This window comes from Sciurus carolinensis, chromosome 14, assembly GCF_902686445.1.
Source record: "Sciurus carolinensis chromosome 14, mSciCar1.2, whole genome shotgun sequence".
In the NCBI taxonomy this organism is placed as follows: Eukaryota; Metazoa; Chordata; class Mammalia; order Rodentia; family Sciuridae; genus Sciurus; species Sciurus carolinensis.
The window spans coordinates 7,779,969-7,799,646 of NC_062226.1; the positions used below are offsets into that span (position 1 = coordinate 7,779,969).

General features: G+C 52.0%; 1 protein-coding gene across 8 annotated transcripts in view; it reads right to left on the bottom strand.

Moving 5' to 3' along the window:
• Nucleotides 1-19,678, bottom strand: part of Lrsam1 (leucine rich repeat and sterile alpha motif containing 1) — a 46,957-nt gene that overhangs the window by 9,114 nt on the left and 18,165 nt on the right. For 6 of the 8 annotated variants that reach the window (XM_047523875.1, XM_047523872.1, XM_047523870.1 and 3 more), the window contains 13 exons: nucleotides 19,123-19,207; nucleotides 18,095-18,216; nucleotides 14,803-14,893; nucleotides 12,790-12,920; nucleotides 12,414-12,443; nucleotides 11,964-12,086; nucleotides 11,488-11,627; nucleotides 10,577-10,621; nucleotides 7,496-7,566; nucleotides 4,265-4,364; nucleotides 2,831-2,918; nucleotides 1,818-1,892; nucleotides 333-413 (listed from right to left, as the gene is read on the bottom strand). In XM_047523875.1, the coding sequence (XP_047379831.1) occupies nucleotides 333-413; nucleotides 1,818-1,892; nucleotides 2,831-2,918; nucleotides 4,265-4,364; nucleotides 7,496-7,566; nucleotides 10,577-10,621; nucleotides 11,488-11,627; nucleotides 11,964-12,086; nucleotides 12,414-12,443; nucleotides 12,790-12,920; nucleotides 14,803-14,893; nucleotides 18,095-18,216; nucleotides 19,123-19,207 (1,182 nt within the window). The remainder of the gene's footprint in view (nucleotides 1-332; nucleotides 414-1,817; nucleotides 1,893-2,830; nucleotides 2,919-4,264; nucleotides 4,365-7,495; nucleotides 7,567-10,576; nucleotides 10,622-11,487; nucleotides 11,628-11,963; nucleotides 12,087-12,413; nucleotides 12,444-12,789; nucleotides 12,921-14,802; nucleotides 14,894-18,094; nucleotides 18,217-19,122; nucleotides 19,208-19,678) is intronic. The other 2 variants (XM_047523874.1, XM_047523876.1) reach the window with 1 other exon arrangement.

A 19,678-nucleotide genomic window follows, 5' to 3' on the forward strand; every position in this document is an offset into this window, starting at 1 on the left:
TATCCTTGGGACACCAAAAAGTTCCTTCTGCAGAGGCCCAGGGAGTGGGACCAGTGTCCCAGAAGTACGGCTTAAGGACACAGAGCTCAGCAGCAACCCTCTCCCAGTAAAGGAGACGCAGAGCTGCAGGTGCGGCCTGGGTGCGCCTCAGCAATGAAGCCTCCTTCCTCTGAGCCTCCTGCCGAGCACCGGCCCCCCGACAGGCTCAGCTGACCTCCTGGGGCTGGGGCCTGGTGGCACTCCCTTGTGCTGATGATTAGCGGGCCGGGAGGGGGCGCTGGGAGTCTGGTTGGGCTGGGGAGGGAGGGCGGCAGGCAGGGAGCCCTACGTACCTGCAGCGCCTCTGCGTCCAGGGATTTCCTCTTTAACTCCAGCTGTGTCAGCTGCAATAACTCAGTTTCTATTAACCTAATCTAAACAGAAGACGAGACAGGGGGGTTTCGTTTGCATTAACCGTGGTTCTGTTTTGTGCTGCCCAACTCTGATGGCCAGGTGGGGCCTCAGAAACCCTCTGGGGGAGGCTGGGACTCTGAGAGAGGGGCACCTGCGGGCCCTGGAGTCTTGCCAGCAGGGGGAGGGCTCTGCCTGCCTTATTAGGTGGACATGCTGTCTGGGTCCGAGAGTCCAGCCAGGGGCCTGCCGCAGAGTGGACACCCAGTGGAGATGTGTGGGGTAAAGGAGGGCTCCTTCAGAGCCAGGGAGTGTGGGACAGACTCGGCACAGTCCCCACTGAGCCTCTCGCCCTCAGGCTTTCCTGCTTCCTCCACAAGGCAGAGGGCCAGGAAGGGACTGAACAACCACAATGGCGGCGACGGCAGACCATTGAGCATCCACTGAGTGAGGCCTGGGCTCTGCTTCATCCACATCAGTCCTTTTTCTTTTTTTTTTTGCAGTACTGGGGATGGAACCCAGGGCCTCACACCTGCCAGGCAAGCCCTCTGCCACTGAGCCACACCCCTGTCCCTCTCTGCATCATTTAATTAGTGATCCTCTGGTTAGGAGATATTATGACCTCCATTTTTTTAGACAAGAAAACTGAGGCTCAGAGAGGTTAACTTGCCCAAGGAACAAAGCAGCTAAGTGGGAGCACTTTCTCTGGGATGTCGCTGCTCAAGCACTGAAGAGCAAGAGCTGGCCTTGCAGGGTCAGAACCACCCGCTCTGAACACGTCTGGGTGTCACCGCACACTCTTAGGTATGTCTGGGGTCAGGGCCCACAGCTAGTGACTTTACCTGTGCCTATGACCCTCTGACCCCACTAACCCTTGGTCAGAGGAATGAGCTTCATGTCCGGCAATGTGGGGTTGAAATTAAATAGGGAAATAAAAAAGGCAAGTTGGTTTTGGCCAAAGAAGAAAGGAACAGAAAGAAAAATAAACCATGCAGAAATGTGAAATTTGAAGTGTGCTGAGCAGGATATGATGAGCGGCCCATGGCTGCAAGCGCCACCTCCAGTCCAGCCCCAATGCACAGCCTTGCCACAGAGCCACAGCCCCGGGCTTGACCAGCCACTCCGCGGCCCACTCCTGCCAGGCCCAGGTCCCTCCCCAGCAGATGTTAGGACCCTCAAGGCACCTGGTGTCCCACTATCCACCCAGCTGGGAAATCCAGTCTGCCCGGGGGTGGCCCTGAGCTGTTGCTCGGTTCGTCCACATTGGCTGGTCTGTGAGGAAGAGGAGGCTCCCAAGCACAGACCTCTCGTGAGCCGGGAAGGGAGGACTCAGACCTTATCCTGTGACCTGCAGCCCTGCTGAGCGGTCTCCTGAGTCTATGAAAGCTGAGGGCAGGTGTAGGCAGGAGTTCCAGCCCAGCACTCACCTGGTTCCTGATCTGCCGGTGCATCAGGTCCTTCTGCACCTGGAGGGCCTCGAAGGCAGCCTTCTGCATGGCGCTCTGCAAGAGACGGCGCGCAGGCCGCTCAGCACAGCTGTGGGCCATCCGGGAAATAAAATCTGCACCAAATTCCTTAGCACATGATTTGTCTGCTTCTCAGAGAGAGACCGAAATAAGTTTCCACCTTCTCATCCAAGTTTTTAAGACAATACTACGAAGGGCTTACTACGGGCTGACACCCTGCTCTGCGCTCTTCCTGCGTCTCGCACTGAATTTCTACCACAGCGCCTGGCCTGCGAGCCTCTGCTGCCCCATTTCACAGGTGAGGAAAGTGAGGCTCAGAGTGCACCATGGGCACGTGCCAGTCTATTAAAGCTCCTGAGCCCCTCCTTAACCAGAGGCAGGTGACAACCCTGGGACCAAAACTCTTCCCAGACCTGTCCCACAAACACCAGATCACATTATTTTAAGAAAATGAAGAGACTGGGGTTAGAGAGAGAGGGAGAGAAGAGAAGATGGCCTAGCAAGGCTGGGATGACAGAGACTCAGAGGAGGAGGGAGGCAGAGGCCAGGCAGAGCGAGGGCGCTGCAGGGAGGAGCTGCAGAACCACGGGCCCACAGCGGGTGCCTTTTCCGGCTGCTCTGGGCTCTACCCCGCACCTGCAAGGCCTCAGCTAAGGAAGGAGACAGCAGAGAGCGGGGCAGGGGGCTGGAAGCACGAAGGGGGATGGTGTCTGGCCACGCTGGCTCCACGGACACCACCATCTCTCACCCTGTAAGTCCTAATGAGCCCCTTACGCAGGACGGGGGAAGGCGCCCCAGGAAGGGTGTCTTCTTTAGATTCAGTGACCGGAAGACCACCCTCCAGAGGCCTCTCCCTGTCCCTCTGGACATCTCTAAGGTCACAGAAGGTGACCTGGGTCTTACACACTGTCTAGTTCAGGGGCCCAGGGCGCCCTGTCCCCAGCTCTGCCCTCACGTCCCAGGCCAGGGCTCACCTCCTGCAGGATCTGGCTTATGGCTTTGTTCTGATCCATCTGCTGCCAGGACAGGACCTGCTGGAACCTCTCATCCATTTCCGCCATGCTGCCAGAAAGACAGCTCGTTCATTAACTCTGAATGTTTCCTGAGTGCCCACTATGTGCACACACCTCGGAGGGGATGAGATGCCATTCATTCACTGGACAATACCAGCGGAGTCCCTGCTGGGGTCATGCCCCTGGCTGTGCAGGCAGAGTTTGAATCGCATGGTCCCAGAAGGGAGGTGGTGGGGCCGGGAGCTAGCAGGTCTTCTCGCCCCTGTCATGCAGTCCCCTCTAGAATGCCCCTGCACGGATGCCTGGGCTCTGCCCAACCACTTCTACAGACGGAGAGCTTCCAACCTCCCATGGGCCACTCCCCAGGGGAGGTGTCCTTCCTGGGCACTCTTGACCTGGCCATGGTCTGCTCTCGGCCCTCCAGAACATGGCTGGTGGCTGGTGATTTTGGCACAAAACCTGCAACCGCACATATGCCCCGGCTTCAATGCAGTCTTGGTTTTGAGTGATTGATTAGACCCTGAAGTGGGGGACTGTATGCTCATCAAATCCTCAACCAATCTGTGCCTCGCTACTAGAATTTATCCCCATTTTTCTGATAAGAAATTTGAGTCTCAGGAAGGGACCACGACTCCACAGTTAGGAGAAACGGGCCCTGAAAGCAGGTCTGTCAGATCCAAGACCGGTACTCCTGAGCACAGTGTCACACATCCAGAAAGGAGGGGGTTCCTGCATCTGCAGGGACACAGGGATGGTTGGCATGGGCAAGATGCCAGGGAGGGTGGTGGGTGAGCCAGGACAGCCAGGACTGCTGAGCACTGACCGACTAAGTGCTTCTCACCTGGGCGCCTTTGGAACCTTCCACTAGTCCACAGCACTGCGGTGAACTTGGTGACCCAGACCCAGGGGGACCAGCAGCACCAAGACAGCCCCGTCACCCTCTCCCTCCAGCCCGTCCCACCCTCGGCTTCATGAACCCTTGGACACTGCAGCCCAGTCAGGAGCGCGTGCTGCCTGCTGCCTGGCTCCAGTCCTGTCCTGCCACCTGCTGGCTATGCTTCCCTGTGTTAGTCTCTTGGAACCTGAGCTTTGACTATAAAATGGGACTAATAAAAATACAGTCCCTCATAGATAAGCTAATGCTATCCGTCATCGAGCCTCCAGCCTGGCACAGGGACAATGCATAAGAAACTGAGTGACCGTTATCACTGCCCAACCCTGAATCATGGGGTCCAGCTATGAAAGTCAGGAAGGCTGGTCACCACCTACACTGGACAGCATGGCCAAGGCTGGGGCAGCCCAGGACAGGGGATCCAGTGCCCAGCTCTCTGCCGAGTCCTGGGCCCTGAGCCAGCTCCCGAGTCCCTGGCCTGGGAATGCTCTTCCTTACCTTACCTGGAACAGGCCTGCTGGACCAGGCTCTGCCTCTGAGACTCGTAAGCCATCTGGATGAGCCGGTTCTTACAGCTCTCGGTCAGCATCTGCTGCATGGCAGCTGTGGACAGAGGGGTGAGGGGTGCGCTGAGGAAGGGTAGCTACATCTGGGGACCCTGGTAGGAATGAAGCTGGACAAGGACAGGATTTGAGGCACCACCTACTGACCTGCCTGACAGTCACCCATAAAAAATGTTTCTTTTAGGGTGTAGTTTGGTAGTAGAGCACTTGCCTACATGCATGAGGCCCGGGGCTCTATCCCCGGCACCACCAAAAACAAAAGTTTCTTTTTTATGCTGGGGATTGAACCCAGGAGCACTTAACCATTGAGCCACATCCCCAACCCTTCTAAACTCCTATTTAGAGACAGGGTCCTGCTAAGCTGCTTAGAGCCTTGTGAAGTTGCTGAAACTGGCTTTGAACTCGTGATTCTCCTGCCTCGGCCTCCTGAGGCTCTGGGATTACAAGGTGTGCACCACTGCACCCAGTAACATAAGTTAGATGTATGATGGTGTAGACTGGGAAGGGTGAGGCAGGAGGATCACAGTTCGAGACCAGCCTCAGCAATTTAGTGAGACCCTGTATCAAAATACAGTGAAATAAAAAGGACTGTTTGCCAAAACAAAGAAAAAAGTAACCTGAGCTTGGAGGGCTGACTAACCATAAAACACTGGCCAGCACACACACAAATCTTCTACAACCTTGTCACCTAGAAGTACTACATTTTGATACGCACTCTTCAAGTAGACTTATTTGTGGAGGTACCGGGGATACAACTCGGGGGCACTTTACCACTGAGCTACACCCCCAGCCCTTTTTATCTTTTGAGACAGGGCCTTGCTAAGTTACTGAGTCTGATCTGAAACTTGTGATCCCCCTGAGTCCCTGGGATGACAGCTATGCGCTACCATGGCTGGTACCAATAGATTTTTATGCATATTTTTGTATTTTAAAATATTAAAATAGGAGACTGAAATAGGATGGCAAGTTCAAAGCCAGCGTCAGCAACTTAGCAAGACCCTGTCTCTAAATAAAACAGAAGAAGGGCTGGGGATGTGGTTCAGTAGTTTGCCCCTAGGTTCAATCCCTGGTGCCAAAAAAATAAAATAAAATAGCTCTCTCTGTCTCTTTCTCCTTTTGCCCACTCTCTTCCGCCCTTTCTCTCCACCTCCCACCTCTCTTTCTCTCTGGGGGAAAAAAAAGGAAATGAAATAAAATAAAATAATTAAAAGCAGGGACTTGAGTGGGCAGGCGTCTGCACTTCGTGCTCACAGCAGCACTATTCAAAATAGCCAGAGGGGGAAGCAAGCCAGGCGCTCACTGAGGGACGACCCAACAAACTGCTGTACAGATGCGCAAGAGAAAGGAGGACGCTTCTGACAGCTGCTGCATTGTGAGGAGCATTGAGGACGTCACGAAAAGTAAAAAGACACAGGGGACAAATACTGAAGGGTCGAACTTCACCAGGTCCCCAGGAGTGAAACCTACACCAGGGAGTAGGATGGGAGTTTGGAGGGGGCACTAGGGGAGAGGCACGGGGAGTTAGTGCTCAGTGGGGACAGGTTTTCATTTTGGGAAGATGAACTCGTACTGGAGAGGCACGGTGGAGATGCTATAAAACATGAATGCCACTGAACTGTGCATTCTAAATGGTTAAAATGGTAAATTTTATGTTAAGTGCATTTTATCGTGACAAAAAGAATCAAAGTGGTATCTCATTAAACATAGCACTTCTCATTTTTTAGTGAATGTCTGCCTGTGTCGACATGGTGTGCTGTTTATGGCTGCAGAGGACTCCAGTACGTGGGTCACCGAAGTTTATTTAGGTGATCCTCTTTTTTGGGGGCATTTGTGGTTTTTTTTTTTTTTTTAATTAAACAATACTTCAATAAACATCCTTGCTCAAACATCTTTGTGAACATCTGATTGTTTAAAAAGCCCTGCCAATCCCTCTGGCAGGGTAGAAGACAGCCCAAAACCATGTGCTCTCAAATCGAGTGCTACCTTTTCAGAGCTTTTTTGCTATTTTTCCGGTGCTGGGGATTGAACCCAGGGGCACTTCGTCACGAGCCACATCCCCAGTCCTGTTATTTTTGAGACAGGGTCTCTCTAAGTTGCTGAGGCTGGCCAAATTGCCCAGGCTGGCCTCAAACTTTCAGCCCTCCTGCTTTAGCCTTCAGAGTTGCTGGGATGATAGGCGAGTACCATGGTGCCTGGCCTTTTTGCTAATTTTACTGAGTATTTTTAGTTATAAAAATAATAAGGGGTTGGGGTAGACAGCATATGTGAGGCCCAGCAGTGCACAAAACCAAAACCAAAACATGCTCATTTTTAAAAAGTTAAGTGGTGGGGAAATTGAATAGACGAGAACAAAAGTCTCCAGACCTCGATCCCATCCCTGTGCGGTTAATTAGATGAAGATCCTTCTGGAGATTTCCCCACAACTTTTGCCATTAAAAGTGGTGGGTATGAGTGACCTTTAACACCAAGATGCTAATGTCCTGACACACGTCCAGGTGGTGGTGGGATGACAGCCACGTGTTTGGCTCAGAGTCCAGTCCACAGAAAGCCTCCATCAAGTGTGCACAGGAAGCCTGCTTTGTGACAGAGGCTCCAGAGGCCAGGGACGGCCAAACAGAATCAGTTTTCATTTTAACAAAGTACAGGCAACACCTTCTTGGCCTTCCTGCAAGTCCTCAGGGACACCGACAAGGGCCCTTCACTAGGTGCACAACGTGGAGTCCAGGACCATTCCTGAGGAATGGTGGGAAGGGGCACAGTACCCAAGAACCCAAGAGGGGCCAACCCCAACTCTCTGATTCTCAGAAACCAAGGCAGTCGGCTTTGTGAAGGGCTCATTTGGTCCAGGCATGAGACTATTGGCTCTCCTGATGACCCTATGAGATAGGCAGATCATTAGTATTTTCCCATTTTATAGATAAGAAAATTGAGGCTTAGAAAAGTAAGGGGCCAGTAATGCCCCCAAAGTCATGCCTGGTATCCAAGCTGGGACTCTGAATTTTAGAGTAGACTGGCCCCACAGTCCGATCTCCATGAGCTGGACTTGTCTGCCCCTCTTGAGGGCTGACACTCAGCACCCTCACACGCAACCGACAGACAGCTGCCCACCCACTGACCCAGGCAGCCAAATGCTCTTCTCTAGGGCCCTCCCCTCCCCATCTCACAACTCACAGGCAATCTCACGTTGCCGCAGGTTCTCCGTCTCCTCCTGAGTTATGGACATCAACTGTTCCATTCTTATTCTAGAAGAAAAAAAAAAAAAAAGCCATCCATTCATTTGGCAAACAACATTTCCAACAGGGAATCCCACCAGATGAACACCACCTCCTCCAGGAAGCCTGCCCTGATGTGCCAGCCCAGATGAGCTCCCTGAATGCCCACATGGTCACACACATCCCTTGGGGACCTGTTAACTGCAGCCTTACAGCTAGAGCACCTTGTGTAAAAGGATGAACATTCCCTCAGAAAAATGCACCAGGACTTTATTATTATTTATTTATTTATTTATTTTTGCGCTGCTGGGGATCGAACCCAGGGCCTTGTGCTTGCAAGGCAAGCACTCTACCAACTGAGCTATATCCCCAGCCCTCATCAGGGCTTTAATACAAGCAACCAACAAACATATGGGGGATGCTTAACATCACCGGTAAAGAAGACCAGATCCTTTCACCTGATAGGTTGGTTGAGATTAAGAAAACCAATAGCTGCCACTGCTGGCAACGATGGTGGAGAAATGGGCATTTCTGTGCTCTGCTCAGGGGACAAACTGGCAACATGTTTTTGGAAGGTGTGCTGGCACCTATCTAAATGTCCTTCGCATATTTCCCTAAAATATAATCATATAAGGCCAGGTGCCATGACGCATGCCTATAATCCCAACTACTTGGGCAGCTGAGGTAGGAGGATCGCAAGTTCAAGGCCAGCCTGGGTGATTTAGTGAGATTCTGTCTCAAAATAAATAAAAGTGCCGGGGCACTAGCTCAGTGGTAGAGTGGTTGCCTAGATCGTGAGAGCGTCTGGGAGCATCTGGGTTCAATCCCGAGTACCAAAAGAAATAAGTCACATAAATACATAAGGGTACACTGAGAGTCTGTCCACCATTAGATCTTTTTGAAATTATGAAAAACTGGAAGCAACTTAAAGGTTTGTAGGCAGACCATTTAATCAAATAAAGGAGCAATTAAAGTCTTTTGACATGGAAATACATCTATGATATAGCAAGTGAAAATGTAAAAGGGTGATCGTGCATGCGCACATGCCTCTGTGCTCTTTTGCATGCCCGACTGGCAAGGGTGGCTCGGAAGAATCAATATCCTTTCCTCTTCCTGCAGGTGGGACTTAGTTGCAAGGGCATGGACAGGCTGAGCAGCTCCACCTGCTGCCCAGGGCCATAGGTGGCTCAAGAGAAGGTGACATCTGGTGCAGGGTTGTACTCTGGGCCCAGCCCCACCCAGCACCAGGGGTTCTCAGTCAGTGTGGGCCAAATAGATGATGCCACCAGCCACAACTCTGCTTGGTTTGGACGGGCCCAGGCAACGAGGGCCTCGAAGTCTGGGTGGACTGGGTGAGACGGGGCTCCCCCAAGGACAGCTCAGAATCCTCACTGCTATTGCAGGACCTGAGAGAAGCAGGAGGGATTGGAATTGACACCAGGGAAGGGTGGGCAGTGGAGTTGGTCCTTCCTATCATCTTTTTTAATTACGAAAATGGTGTGCCCAATGCAGTCAACTCAGAAAATACAAAGAAAGAAAATGAAGGCCACTACATAAAAGTCCCATCTCTCAAAAACATTCAGTATTATCTCTGGGAATGGGTCTTTTTCTTTTGCTTTCTGCACACAGATACGTGCAGAGTGTCGTGTGTGTGTGTGTGTGTGTGTGTGTGTGTGTGTGTGTGTGGTACTAGGAATTGAACCAAGGGGTACTCTACTGCTAAGCCATATCCCCAGTCCTTTTTATTTTTTAGTTTTAGACTGGGTCTCACTAGGTTGCTTAGGACCTTGCTAGCCTTGAACTTATGATCCTCCTTCCTTCTGCCTCAGCCTCCCATATCACTGGGATTACAGGCATGTGTAATCACTCCTGGTGAAAGTGTCTCTTTAAAATGAAAATTGGCATATTCTTCTTTAAATACAGCCCACCACTTTTCCACTTATCAACATGAGTATTTTCCCTAGTGTAGAACATGGTTGGCCCTCCATATCCATGGGTTCCACATCTGTGGATTCAATTTACTGTGGATCAAAAATGTGTGGAAAAAAACTGCATCTGTACTAAATCAGCACATATTTTTCTTTGTCATTATTTCCTAAACAATAGAATATAAGAGCTATTTAAACAGCATTGACATTGTATTAGACATTATAACTTATTTAAAGATAAAATATACAGGAGGATGTGGTAGTTATATGCAAATACTTCCCGATTTTACATAAGGGACTTTGAGCATCTGCAGGTCGTCCTGGAACCAATCCCCCTGAGACACCAACGGACAAATGTATTTATTTCTTTTTCTTTCCATAAATGTAGATTTGTTCTGTATTTTTTTTAAAAAAAAATTTTAGTTGTAGATGGACACAATATCTTCATTTTTCTTTCTTTCTTTCTTTTTTTTTGCGGTACTGGGGATTGAACTCAGGGCCTTGTGCTTGCGAGGCAAGCACTCTACCAACTGAGTTATCTCCCCAGCCCAATATCTTCACTTTTAATCTGTTTCTATGTGGTGCTGAGGATTGAGCCCAGTGCCTCACATGTGCCAGGCAGGCGCTCTGCCACTGAGCCACAACCCCAGACCCTGTATTTTTTTAGTACTGGAAATATACACTATGTATCCATCCTATTCACGTCTCTGAATTTTTCTCAGGAGTACACGTGAGTTTTAAGAACTTGAAAGCAGTGACAGTTATTTATTGATCTATCTATTTTTACAGTACTGTGGGTTGCACCCAGGGCTTTGCACATCTAGGCAGCACTCTACTACGGAGCCGCATTTCAGGCCTCTTCGTTTTTTATTTTGAGAGAGGGTCTCTCTAAGTTGCCAAGGCTGGCCTTGGCCTTGCGATCCTCCTAGCTCAGCCTCCCTGCTGCTGAACCGCGGGTGTGTTCTGCCACTCCTGACACAGCAATTCTTTTTAATTCCATCCTTCTGACAAAGTGAATCTCTTTATAGCTTTAAGAAAACTTTCTGGGACAATCTCCAGGAGATTCACAGGGACATTCTCTCCCAGATCTGCATCCCTGGAAGAACGCTTACCTCTCGTTTTCCAGAGACTTCAAAATCTCAGCACTTTTCTTCTGCCTGTGGAGAGACCGAGGCAGTCACCAGCCCATTTCCCACACGCTGGCTGCCTCGCTGCACTGCTGTGCCGGGCCTCAGGGCCTCGCTGGGCGTCTGAGCCCTGCCACCTGGAGCTCTGAGTTTCCAGGCCAGGAAATCCACTCCAAGCCCCAGATGGCCTCACCTGTGAAATGGAAATGCAACCAAAAGAGCAGACGAAAAACTTCCTGGGCTGTTTGTAAAGAGCAAATGAGAAAATAAACATGAAGTGAGCGCCCACAGTGGTCTCTCTCCTGTACTCAGGGACTTTGTAACTGACAGGTGATGGAGGACCAAGTGAACCAGGGTTGGAAAGAAGGAAGCCTGGGGGCAGCAGGGAGTGAGGCGAAAATCTGCTTCTGGAATCTTCCTGCAATCTCCCCCCTAACTAGACATTCTCAAGATTCCTGAAATCTCGACCTGGTCCCCTTCTCCCCAGCCCCATCAAGACCTGCTCTTAGTAGCGCCTGCCTAGGACAGAACTTGTTAAGCTAAATCTCACTGTGGGGTGAATGCCCACAGGCAAAAGCCTACTTGGAACTCAAAATACTGGAATAGGTGGAGATAACAACTACCTTGCTAAAGCCACCCATTTTACAGAGGGGAAACTTAGAGCCAGCAGGGAAACATTTGCCAAAGCTCTAAGTTCAATCAGAGAAGTCCCATGACAAGAGCAGACCTTGCATGTCTGGGTAAGGCTCTCTCTGGGCGTTGGTGTGAATTGAAGCCCCTAGCAGCAAGGCGTGGGTAGGAGTGCAGACCATGAGGAGGGCTGGACCTCCATCCTGGGCTCCCAAACGGTGGCATACAGAGCAGAACTCTGGGCCAGAGGCAGGGCCACGACTGACCTCTGGTTCTCCTGCAGGAGTTTCTGGATCCGATTTGCGATGTTCTGCTCTGTCTGCTTCAGCTGCTCCTGTAGTCGCTGCCGCTCTGCGTCCAGGTAGCGCTGGCGCTCATTCAGGCCCTGCTCCAGCCGAGACTGCTCCTACGGGGCGGGAGGCAGAGGTCCTGAGTTGGTTGGGACCGCACATGCAAAGCCCTGATGTGCCAAGGAGAGGCTCTGACTGGACCTAGGAGACTGGGTTTCCTGCCCACCATGCCTGTCCAGTCTGTGTGCTCTTGGGTGGGTCCCTTCCTGCTGGACCTCAAGTGCCCATTTGCACCTGAGGCTGGCCTGGGGGATGGGTTAGGGCCTTCTTCTTCAGGTACCAGGAGCAGATGTGAGGGCTTAATCGCCCTGCCCTCCCACCTCAGGGGGGCCTTGGCCTACGTCAGAAGGCCACCGGCTGGGGCCACAGTCTGACGCCTGGGCTGCTCACACCTCCTTGACTGTCTGGAGGATCTCATCCTTCTGACAGCTGCTCTGCTGAAGCAGCTGGGCATGCTCTCGTTGCCCGAGGTCCAGGCGCCGCTCAAACTCCAGCTTCTCCAGCATCTTCTGCTCCTGCAGGGACAGAGATGCTGGTGACTGCCAGCATGGGCCCTGTGGGCACCAGGACACAGGAACAGGGCAACACTGAGTAGCACCGCTGCAGGTGAGTGCTGAGCAACCGCTGCCCACCGGAGGCTGGGGGTCTAGAGCCTGTCTTGGCCTCCTGCTCTGAGCTTGCCCCTTCTTGAGGCAGCAGAGGATGCAGTGAGACAATGCCTGCGAGAGGGGAGCACACTTCCAGCCTCGAATCGGAGCCAGTAATAAGCTCTTTCCTCAAATATCTCAGGAGTTGAGATTTTTAGTGAGCAGATCAGAGAAGAGGAAGAGGCATTTTCTTACCTTCCGCTTCTCATAGTCAGAGAACCTGTTCTGGGGGAGAAGAGACGGAGGTCAGGAGAAGGGGACAGCTATGATTCTCAACAGCACAAGTATCAGAATCTCAGTGGCCTGGCCTCAGGTAGACTTGGCCCACCCCAGACTGCTCAAAGGCCCTGAGGCAAGGGGTGTGGTTTGTTTGGGAAACAGAGAGGATCCCCAAACAGCTGACGGTCAGTTAGTCCACTGCAGGCCTCTTAAAGAAGGCAGGCTGTGGTCTGAATGGAGGGAAGCTCTAGTTTAGTAGGGAGCCTGGGGCTTCAGCTCTGAACATCCCCTCAAGCCGGCAGCCCCAACGCGGGCACACGCGTGTGCGCAGCACCAGGCAGGCCTGCCTTACCTGCCACTCAACCTCCTCCCTTGAGAGTCGGTCTGTGGGCCCATCGGGGTTGTCCCGGGGGTTCTCAGCTCCATCCTGCTCCAGAACTGGCAGCAGATACTGAGAAGGCGGGTAATAGTCCAGCCCCGACTCTGTAAGAGATGGGACACAAGCTGGCCAGGAGGGACCTCAAGTTGTCTGTTCCCAAATCCCTTGCTCCCCTCCTCTCCCATTCCTCCCCAGCAGCCCACCCTGCCCGGATCAGTCCATACCACTCTGGCCCTCCCTGGATGGGGCTCCCACCTTGTCCACTGGTCCTAGCCTCTGGGCCTGGGATGGGGCAGGTGCTTAGTGTCAGCTGGGTGAACATATGGGCAAGTGGTCTGCCTTTTCTCCAGGTGAGAACCAGGTGGTAGGAAAGCCTGAGACTGGCAGAGAAACCTGGGCCCCAAGTCCAGCTGTGCTAATGACTTCCTGGGTGTGCAGGACCTCGGATGAGCCTCCTTCCTTCTCCTGCTCTTCTGTAGACATAGTTTCCTTCCGTGTAAACTGAAAGGGTTCAGGCCCTATACTCATTTCCTATTGCATTGCTTGCTGATTTTCAGATCTTTACATATTATAGTTAACAGCCTTGGGTCTGTAATGTGTATTGCAACTGTCCTCTTCCAGGAGATAACTTGTCTCTCTTTTTTTTTTTTTTTTTTTTTTTTGGGTGCTGGGGATCAAACCCAGGGCCTTGTGCTTACAAGGCAAGCACTCTACCAATTGAGCTATCTCCCCAGCCCCTCTTTTTAACATGGATGCTGGTGTCCATCTGAGAGAAATAAAATGTTTTTATTTTTTATTTATTTATGTTGCAGTAGTAGGGATTGAGCCCAGAGGAGTTCTACCTCTGAGCCCTTCTTATTTTTTTATTTTGAAGCAGGATCTTGCTAAACTGCTGAGGCTGGGCTTCACCTTGCAATTCTCCTGCCTTAGCCTCCCAGGTTGCTGGGATTAGAGGCCTGCGCCATTGCGCTTGGCTTGAGAAAAGCAAATTTTAAAATTTTGATGTAGTTAGAATTATCCTCCACTTTGGAAAGACACAAATAGACAGTTGACTAGAAATACCAAAAATGAGCTGTAGACATACAAATATTCAAATAATCAAGGAAGCGACATTAAAGTAACAACGAGCTCTGCTGTTTATCCATCTGATCAGCAGGTTTTGCCTTCCCTCCCTTCCTTCCCTTCTTCCTTTCTCTTTCCCTCTTTCTCTCGTTCTTTCTTTGTGAGCTGGGGATGGAACCCAGGGCCTCACCTGCCAGGCAAGTCCCTCACCACTGAGCTGCTCCCAGCCCGGGGTTCACTGTCCCCACAATAGCTCTAGTCACTCAGGTATTAAAAGACCATCCAATCCCATCACTCTGCAATGGACCCTCGTCAGATGTCAGATGACCCTGTGCATGAATCTCAGCTATGCTTTGAGGCCCACAAGGGACCGGACAGACTGGGAATGTCCAGCCCCGTAGCACAGGAATTCAGAGATTTGGCTCCTTCTGCTGTCCAGTCCTTCCTCAAGACCAGGCCACCTCCCTCCCTCCCCTGGATGACCAATGGCCTCTTCGCTGGCCTCCGTCCTCCACTCATTCTTGCCCCCTCCAATCCCTTCTCACTGCAGCCTGAGTGACCTTTGTAAAAAGTGAATATGACCTTGAATCTGACCTTGTGAAATCCAATCTCCCATGGACACCAGCCGAGCCTCCCCACCTCTCCTCCCTGGGCTCCAGGGCACCAGCCACACAGGCCTCCTCTCCATCGTGCCTCCCCTGAGGGCCTTCGGCGCTCCTCCTTCTGTCTCCAAGTCCTGCCCAGCCCTCAGGTGTCCGCTAGCCAGTTCTCAGCGGGCCTTTGCCAGCCCCAACCTCACCCCGGGGGCAACACTCTGCTCCCTCCGTTTCCCTCACCAGACCCTGAGCTCTGAACTGGCAGGGACTGTGACCATCGCCTGGGCGGACACAGGGTGGCCACTGGAGGTGGATGGCCTGTGTTTACCTTTACAGAGGAACTGCTGAATGGCCGTGGTGCCGGCGCCACACACCTCCGGCGGCGGGTGGATCATGGACGAGGCATCGAGACTCAGCGTCTGCAGACACAAGGGCCCTCCTTACTCTGTGCCTCACCTCACCACTCCGCAGGAGTGCAAGCCCCCTGCCTCCTCTGCCTAGGTGCGCCTGGAGCCTTCCCAGTCCCTGGGCGGAGCTGGCACGCAGCAGACTCTCCTGCTCTCTTGGGGACAAATACGCAAGTGAGTGAACAAAAGTAACTACGGGATGGGTAAGAATGTGATTCCAACTCTGGTAAAAAAAAATATGCTATACCTCTGACATTGGTACAGTATGGAAACAACAGGGGGCGGTTTGTCTCAAACTTGAAGCGGTTTCCTCTAACAGGGAGATTATGGGAACTGTCTATGAGAAATATATATTTTTTTTTTCCCCCGGTACCAGGGATTGAGCCCAGGGGTGCTTAACCACTGAGCCACATCCCCGTCCCATTTTATTTCTTATTTTGAGACAGGGTCTTGCTAAGTTACTGAGGCTGACTTTGAACTCGTGATCCTTCTGCCTCAGCCTCCTGAGCCTGGGATTACAGGCCTGAGCCACCATACCCAGCTGTGAAATCTTTTTAATATCTGAAATTTTAACAATACCTACACGACTTTCAAAATGAGAAAGGATGTTTATCGGAGCACACACATACGCTTATGCATGTAAGAAGCCCAGGACCAAAGGTCTGGTTTACACACCCCAAGGCTGCCCCACCCTTGGCAGGAGGCGGCTTGAGTGCAGCCCTCCTCCATCCAACCTGCCTTTCCACAGGCCTACTGGTCCCTCTGAATGCCAGCAGTTTACCTGAGGCCCTTTAAGCTGAGATCTTCTATACCTGGGACAGACAGATAAGGCCTGGGGGCCAGGGAGTGCTAAGTGAGAAGCTGTCCCTGAGTAGGAAGGTGGCTCAGGCCCCACCCGCAGGCCTGCCAGTGCGGCCCTCACACATGGTAGGCATGGAGGGAGAACACTGCCTGCTGAGCGGAGACCATGCCAGGGCAGAGGAGATGACTGCCAGGGACCCAGGGGCCCAAGAGCAGACGCAGAATCTAACGCAAACTAACCCCAGCTGGGTGATACTAGTTACTGTCAGTAAAGTGAGGTGGCTCGAAAGTGGGAATTCTGGGCTTTCCCACCCAGTACGGTGGCTGCAAGGCATGTATAGACATTTACACTTAAAGTTTAAATAGTTAAATTTACATCAAATTTAATGCTGCCCTAGCCACATTTCCAGTGCTCAGCAGCCACAGGCAGCCAGCACCTTCCTCTTGCCAGCACAGATGACTGAACGTTTCCATTATTGGCAGGAGAAGCAGCTATGGACACAGTCACTCTAAAGACACTCAACCCTGGCACTGTGTGTCCTTGAACAGGTCACTTAGCTTCTTAGCCATGGCTTCCTCAGCATCACACAGGTAAGATGTGCTGTGGATAATTGATGAGAGCAGTTGAATACAACCTTGCATGTGGTGTGGTCTCACCAAGAATGGCTGCTGTTCTCTCATTCTAAAAAAAGTCTTGTCCAAGGTGCTACCAAGAAGCTCCAAAGTCTTTTTTTCAAAAGAATGATCGGAAGGAAATTCCTCCCAGAGCTGCTTCTGCAGTGCTCCACACTGAGCCACACCCCAGCCCCCAGAGCACTCCTGCGTGTCTTAGGGTGGCTTCAGGGTCAGGAACATGTGCTCTGAGCTGTGTTGTCCAATATGGTGGCTGCTTAAACATAAATTAATTAAATTTCAATAAAATCATTTAGTTCCTTGGGCACGCTGGTTACAATTCAAGTGCTCGAGAGCCACCGCGGTGTGCTGATGAGACAGCACAGACACACAAGTTCCCGCCCTCGCAGAACATTCTCGTGAACAGCACAGAGAATGACCTTGGGTTGGCCTGTTTGCAGCCTGCCCTGAGCACCCTGCGCTTTCCAAGTGCAGCCACTGTGTAGGAGGACATCAGACACTGAGGGGCAGCCTCCTATTGCCCCCTCTGAGTGTACCTGCCACTCCAACAGCAGTCAGGCTTAAGGGAGGTGATATACTGACAGAATCAGGGGACTAGGGGATGCTCAGCCTGACTGTCCTGATTGCGAGTGGATAAGTCACCCTGGACATGGAGTTGCAGAAAGTGGGGAACGGAGGCATCGGATTCCAGCAGGCTGAATTACGCTCCACCTTGTTATAGTGAGTCGTGTAGTCTGGGGTGAGCTCCAGAAACCCCACATGCCTCAGTTTCTTTATCTTCAAAGTGCCACAACAGTATTTGCTTCAAAAGATTTCTGGAAGGATTCAGAGCTAACACAGGTCAAGTGCCTAGCTCTAGAAAGCTTCAGATAAATGGGAGTCATCTTGTCACAATCATGAGAGCCCACCTTCTGAGGGGGCTCCTTGTGTTGGTGTCTGTTATGGGCTGAACTATGCCCCCCCTAATTTACATGTATGTTGAGGTTCTTCCCCTGTGACTCAGAATGTGACCTTGGAGAAAGGCTGGGTGGACCCTAATCCAATATGACTGGAGGAAATTTGGATGCCAACATGCACAGAAGGAAGAGGACGTGAAGTCAAGGGAAGGAGAGGCCTTGGAACAAGACAAGGAGAGAGGCCTGAGGAGGAGCCAACCCTGTCAACACTGATCTTGGACTTCCAGCCTCCGGATCATGAGAACACAAATTTCTCTGCATGAGCTCCCAGTCCATGGTTCTTTGTTATGCCAGCCTGATCTGACTCACAAGGGTTCCTCCAGGGAGATTTGGTTTCTGCACAGTCATGCTTAGTCCAGACCCCAACCCACCCCTGCAGCCCCTGCCCTCCCTCCCAGTTCCCTGGGCTGATGACCTGGCCCAGCAACTTCCAGTCACTTCACCCCTTCCTACCACATCCTGTGCTTCCCACCTCCTGCCTCTCCTGTGTTGCCCGCTCTTCCAGAAGCTCCTGATGTCCATGTCTACATCTCAAAATCTCATTCCTCTCCAAGGTCTGGCTCGAATACCATGGATTTCCTACAGCGTAGCCCCTCCAGATTCAGCATTCCCTCTTCTTTACTCTAGACTGTTTTCCTGCCTCCGTGATGGCAGTAAAAGTCACGTTGTTACAAATGCTTACATATCACTGTCACTGTGAGCTCCTAAGGACCATGCCTTGGGGTGTCTGGGACCAGGCGCACTGTGAACAGAGCAGGCCCTTGGGAATGGGGGAATGGGGTACACCAGAGGGGGCCCCAAGTGAGAATGGCTCCCCACTTACTTCCAGGGTTCGGACATGAGCCAGCATCTGAGGCAATCTCTGAATCTCGTTTTCACTGATGTCAAGAGTACGCAGGCTTCGAAGCTCCCCCACAGTGTCTGGCAGCTCTTTTAGCTTGTTGTCTAGAGAGACACCAGTGGCAGAGCTCAGCACCCCAAAGTCCTGCCTGACACCCACAATTCTCAGTGGAGCAGGTGACAGAGAGGTTCTGCCACCACTCACTACTGAGTGAGTTTGGACAAATGACACCTCCCTGGGTCTCAGTTTCCTCATCTGTGAGACAGGGATGAGGATACTGGTCTCACAGGAGCACAGAGGAATTCAGTGAAACAATGCCTGTGAGGTCCCGGGTCCAGCTCCTGTCACGTGGTTAGTGATCAACAGCTGGGGTGCCATTATCTCCGTCACTGTCACACGCCACCATTAGATGAGCTGAGGCTTCTGTGCAGTGTACTGCCGGACGGCAGGTGGAAGTGGAGGTGCTGGGGCGGGGCTGGGGCTCTGGAGCCAGGGAGACTGGGTCAGAATCTTGTCTCACTACGACTTCACTGGGTGCTCTTGGGCCTGTCACCACCCTCTGAGCCGCGCTTTCCTCATCTGTAGCCTGGGGACAGCTCTGCTGCCCTCTGCCTCCTCAGGGATTATCAGGAGACTGGCCACTTGCTGACGGTGTAGGCAATGTTCACTGGGTGTGACATGCCATCAGAACCTGCCATGGCCCCTCCCTGGCCCTTGGCCAGGCAGTCCACTCTTTTCCCACCGCTCCTCATGATAATACGAAGGACCAAGCCTCAGCATAGCTGTCACTGCCCTCTGTCCTCCTCCTCACAGACCTGGCTCTGAGGAGTCACGGGAGCCCTGAAGACACCTTCTCTCTGGTTACCATAGGGACACACAGACCTAGCAGGAGGTCATTTCAGTTTAGAGTGTCATGTTCAATGGCTCCAGGCAGAGCCCTCTGTGGATCCCAATTGGGCTGGCCCAGAGTTGACCTAGGGTCACATCGACAAGCCTTCCTGGCTCCCTACCTTTCACATTGAGGGTCTGGAGCTGGATCAGGTTCCCAATGGAGCGTGGGAGATATGTCAGTTGATTCCTTTCCACATTCAATACCTAAGAAAGAGAAAGAAGTGACATGAGAAGGCACACACAGCAGTGACTACCTCTGTACCCCTCACCTCTGCTTCAGGTCGGGTATCCTCCAAGCACTGCACACACCTGCCCTGATCTGCTCCTGTCAGCCAGTGAGGCAGATGTGGATTGTTATGATCCCAATAGAGAGAGAGAAAACTCAAGCTCAGAGGAGTGTCATGTGTCCAAGAGAGCAAGGCCAAGACCAAAATGTGTTCTGGCTGAGGCTCCATCATTTATGTTAGCCACAAATGTGCAAGCAGGGAGGAGGAAGGGCCAACAGAGTCGGGCGCTGGGCGAGGCAGCACAGTGTTGAGGAAAGGGAACCGAGCCACAGACAGCAATGTGATCGGCTGAGGTCTCGAGGCCAGAGCTGGTGGTGCTGGGATTGGAGCTGGGCTCAGTGGGTTCCTGAGGCCTTGCTCCCTCCAGGATGCTGTGAGGCGAGGTCAG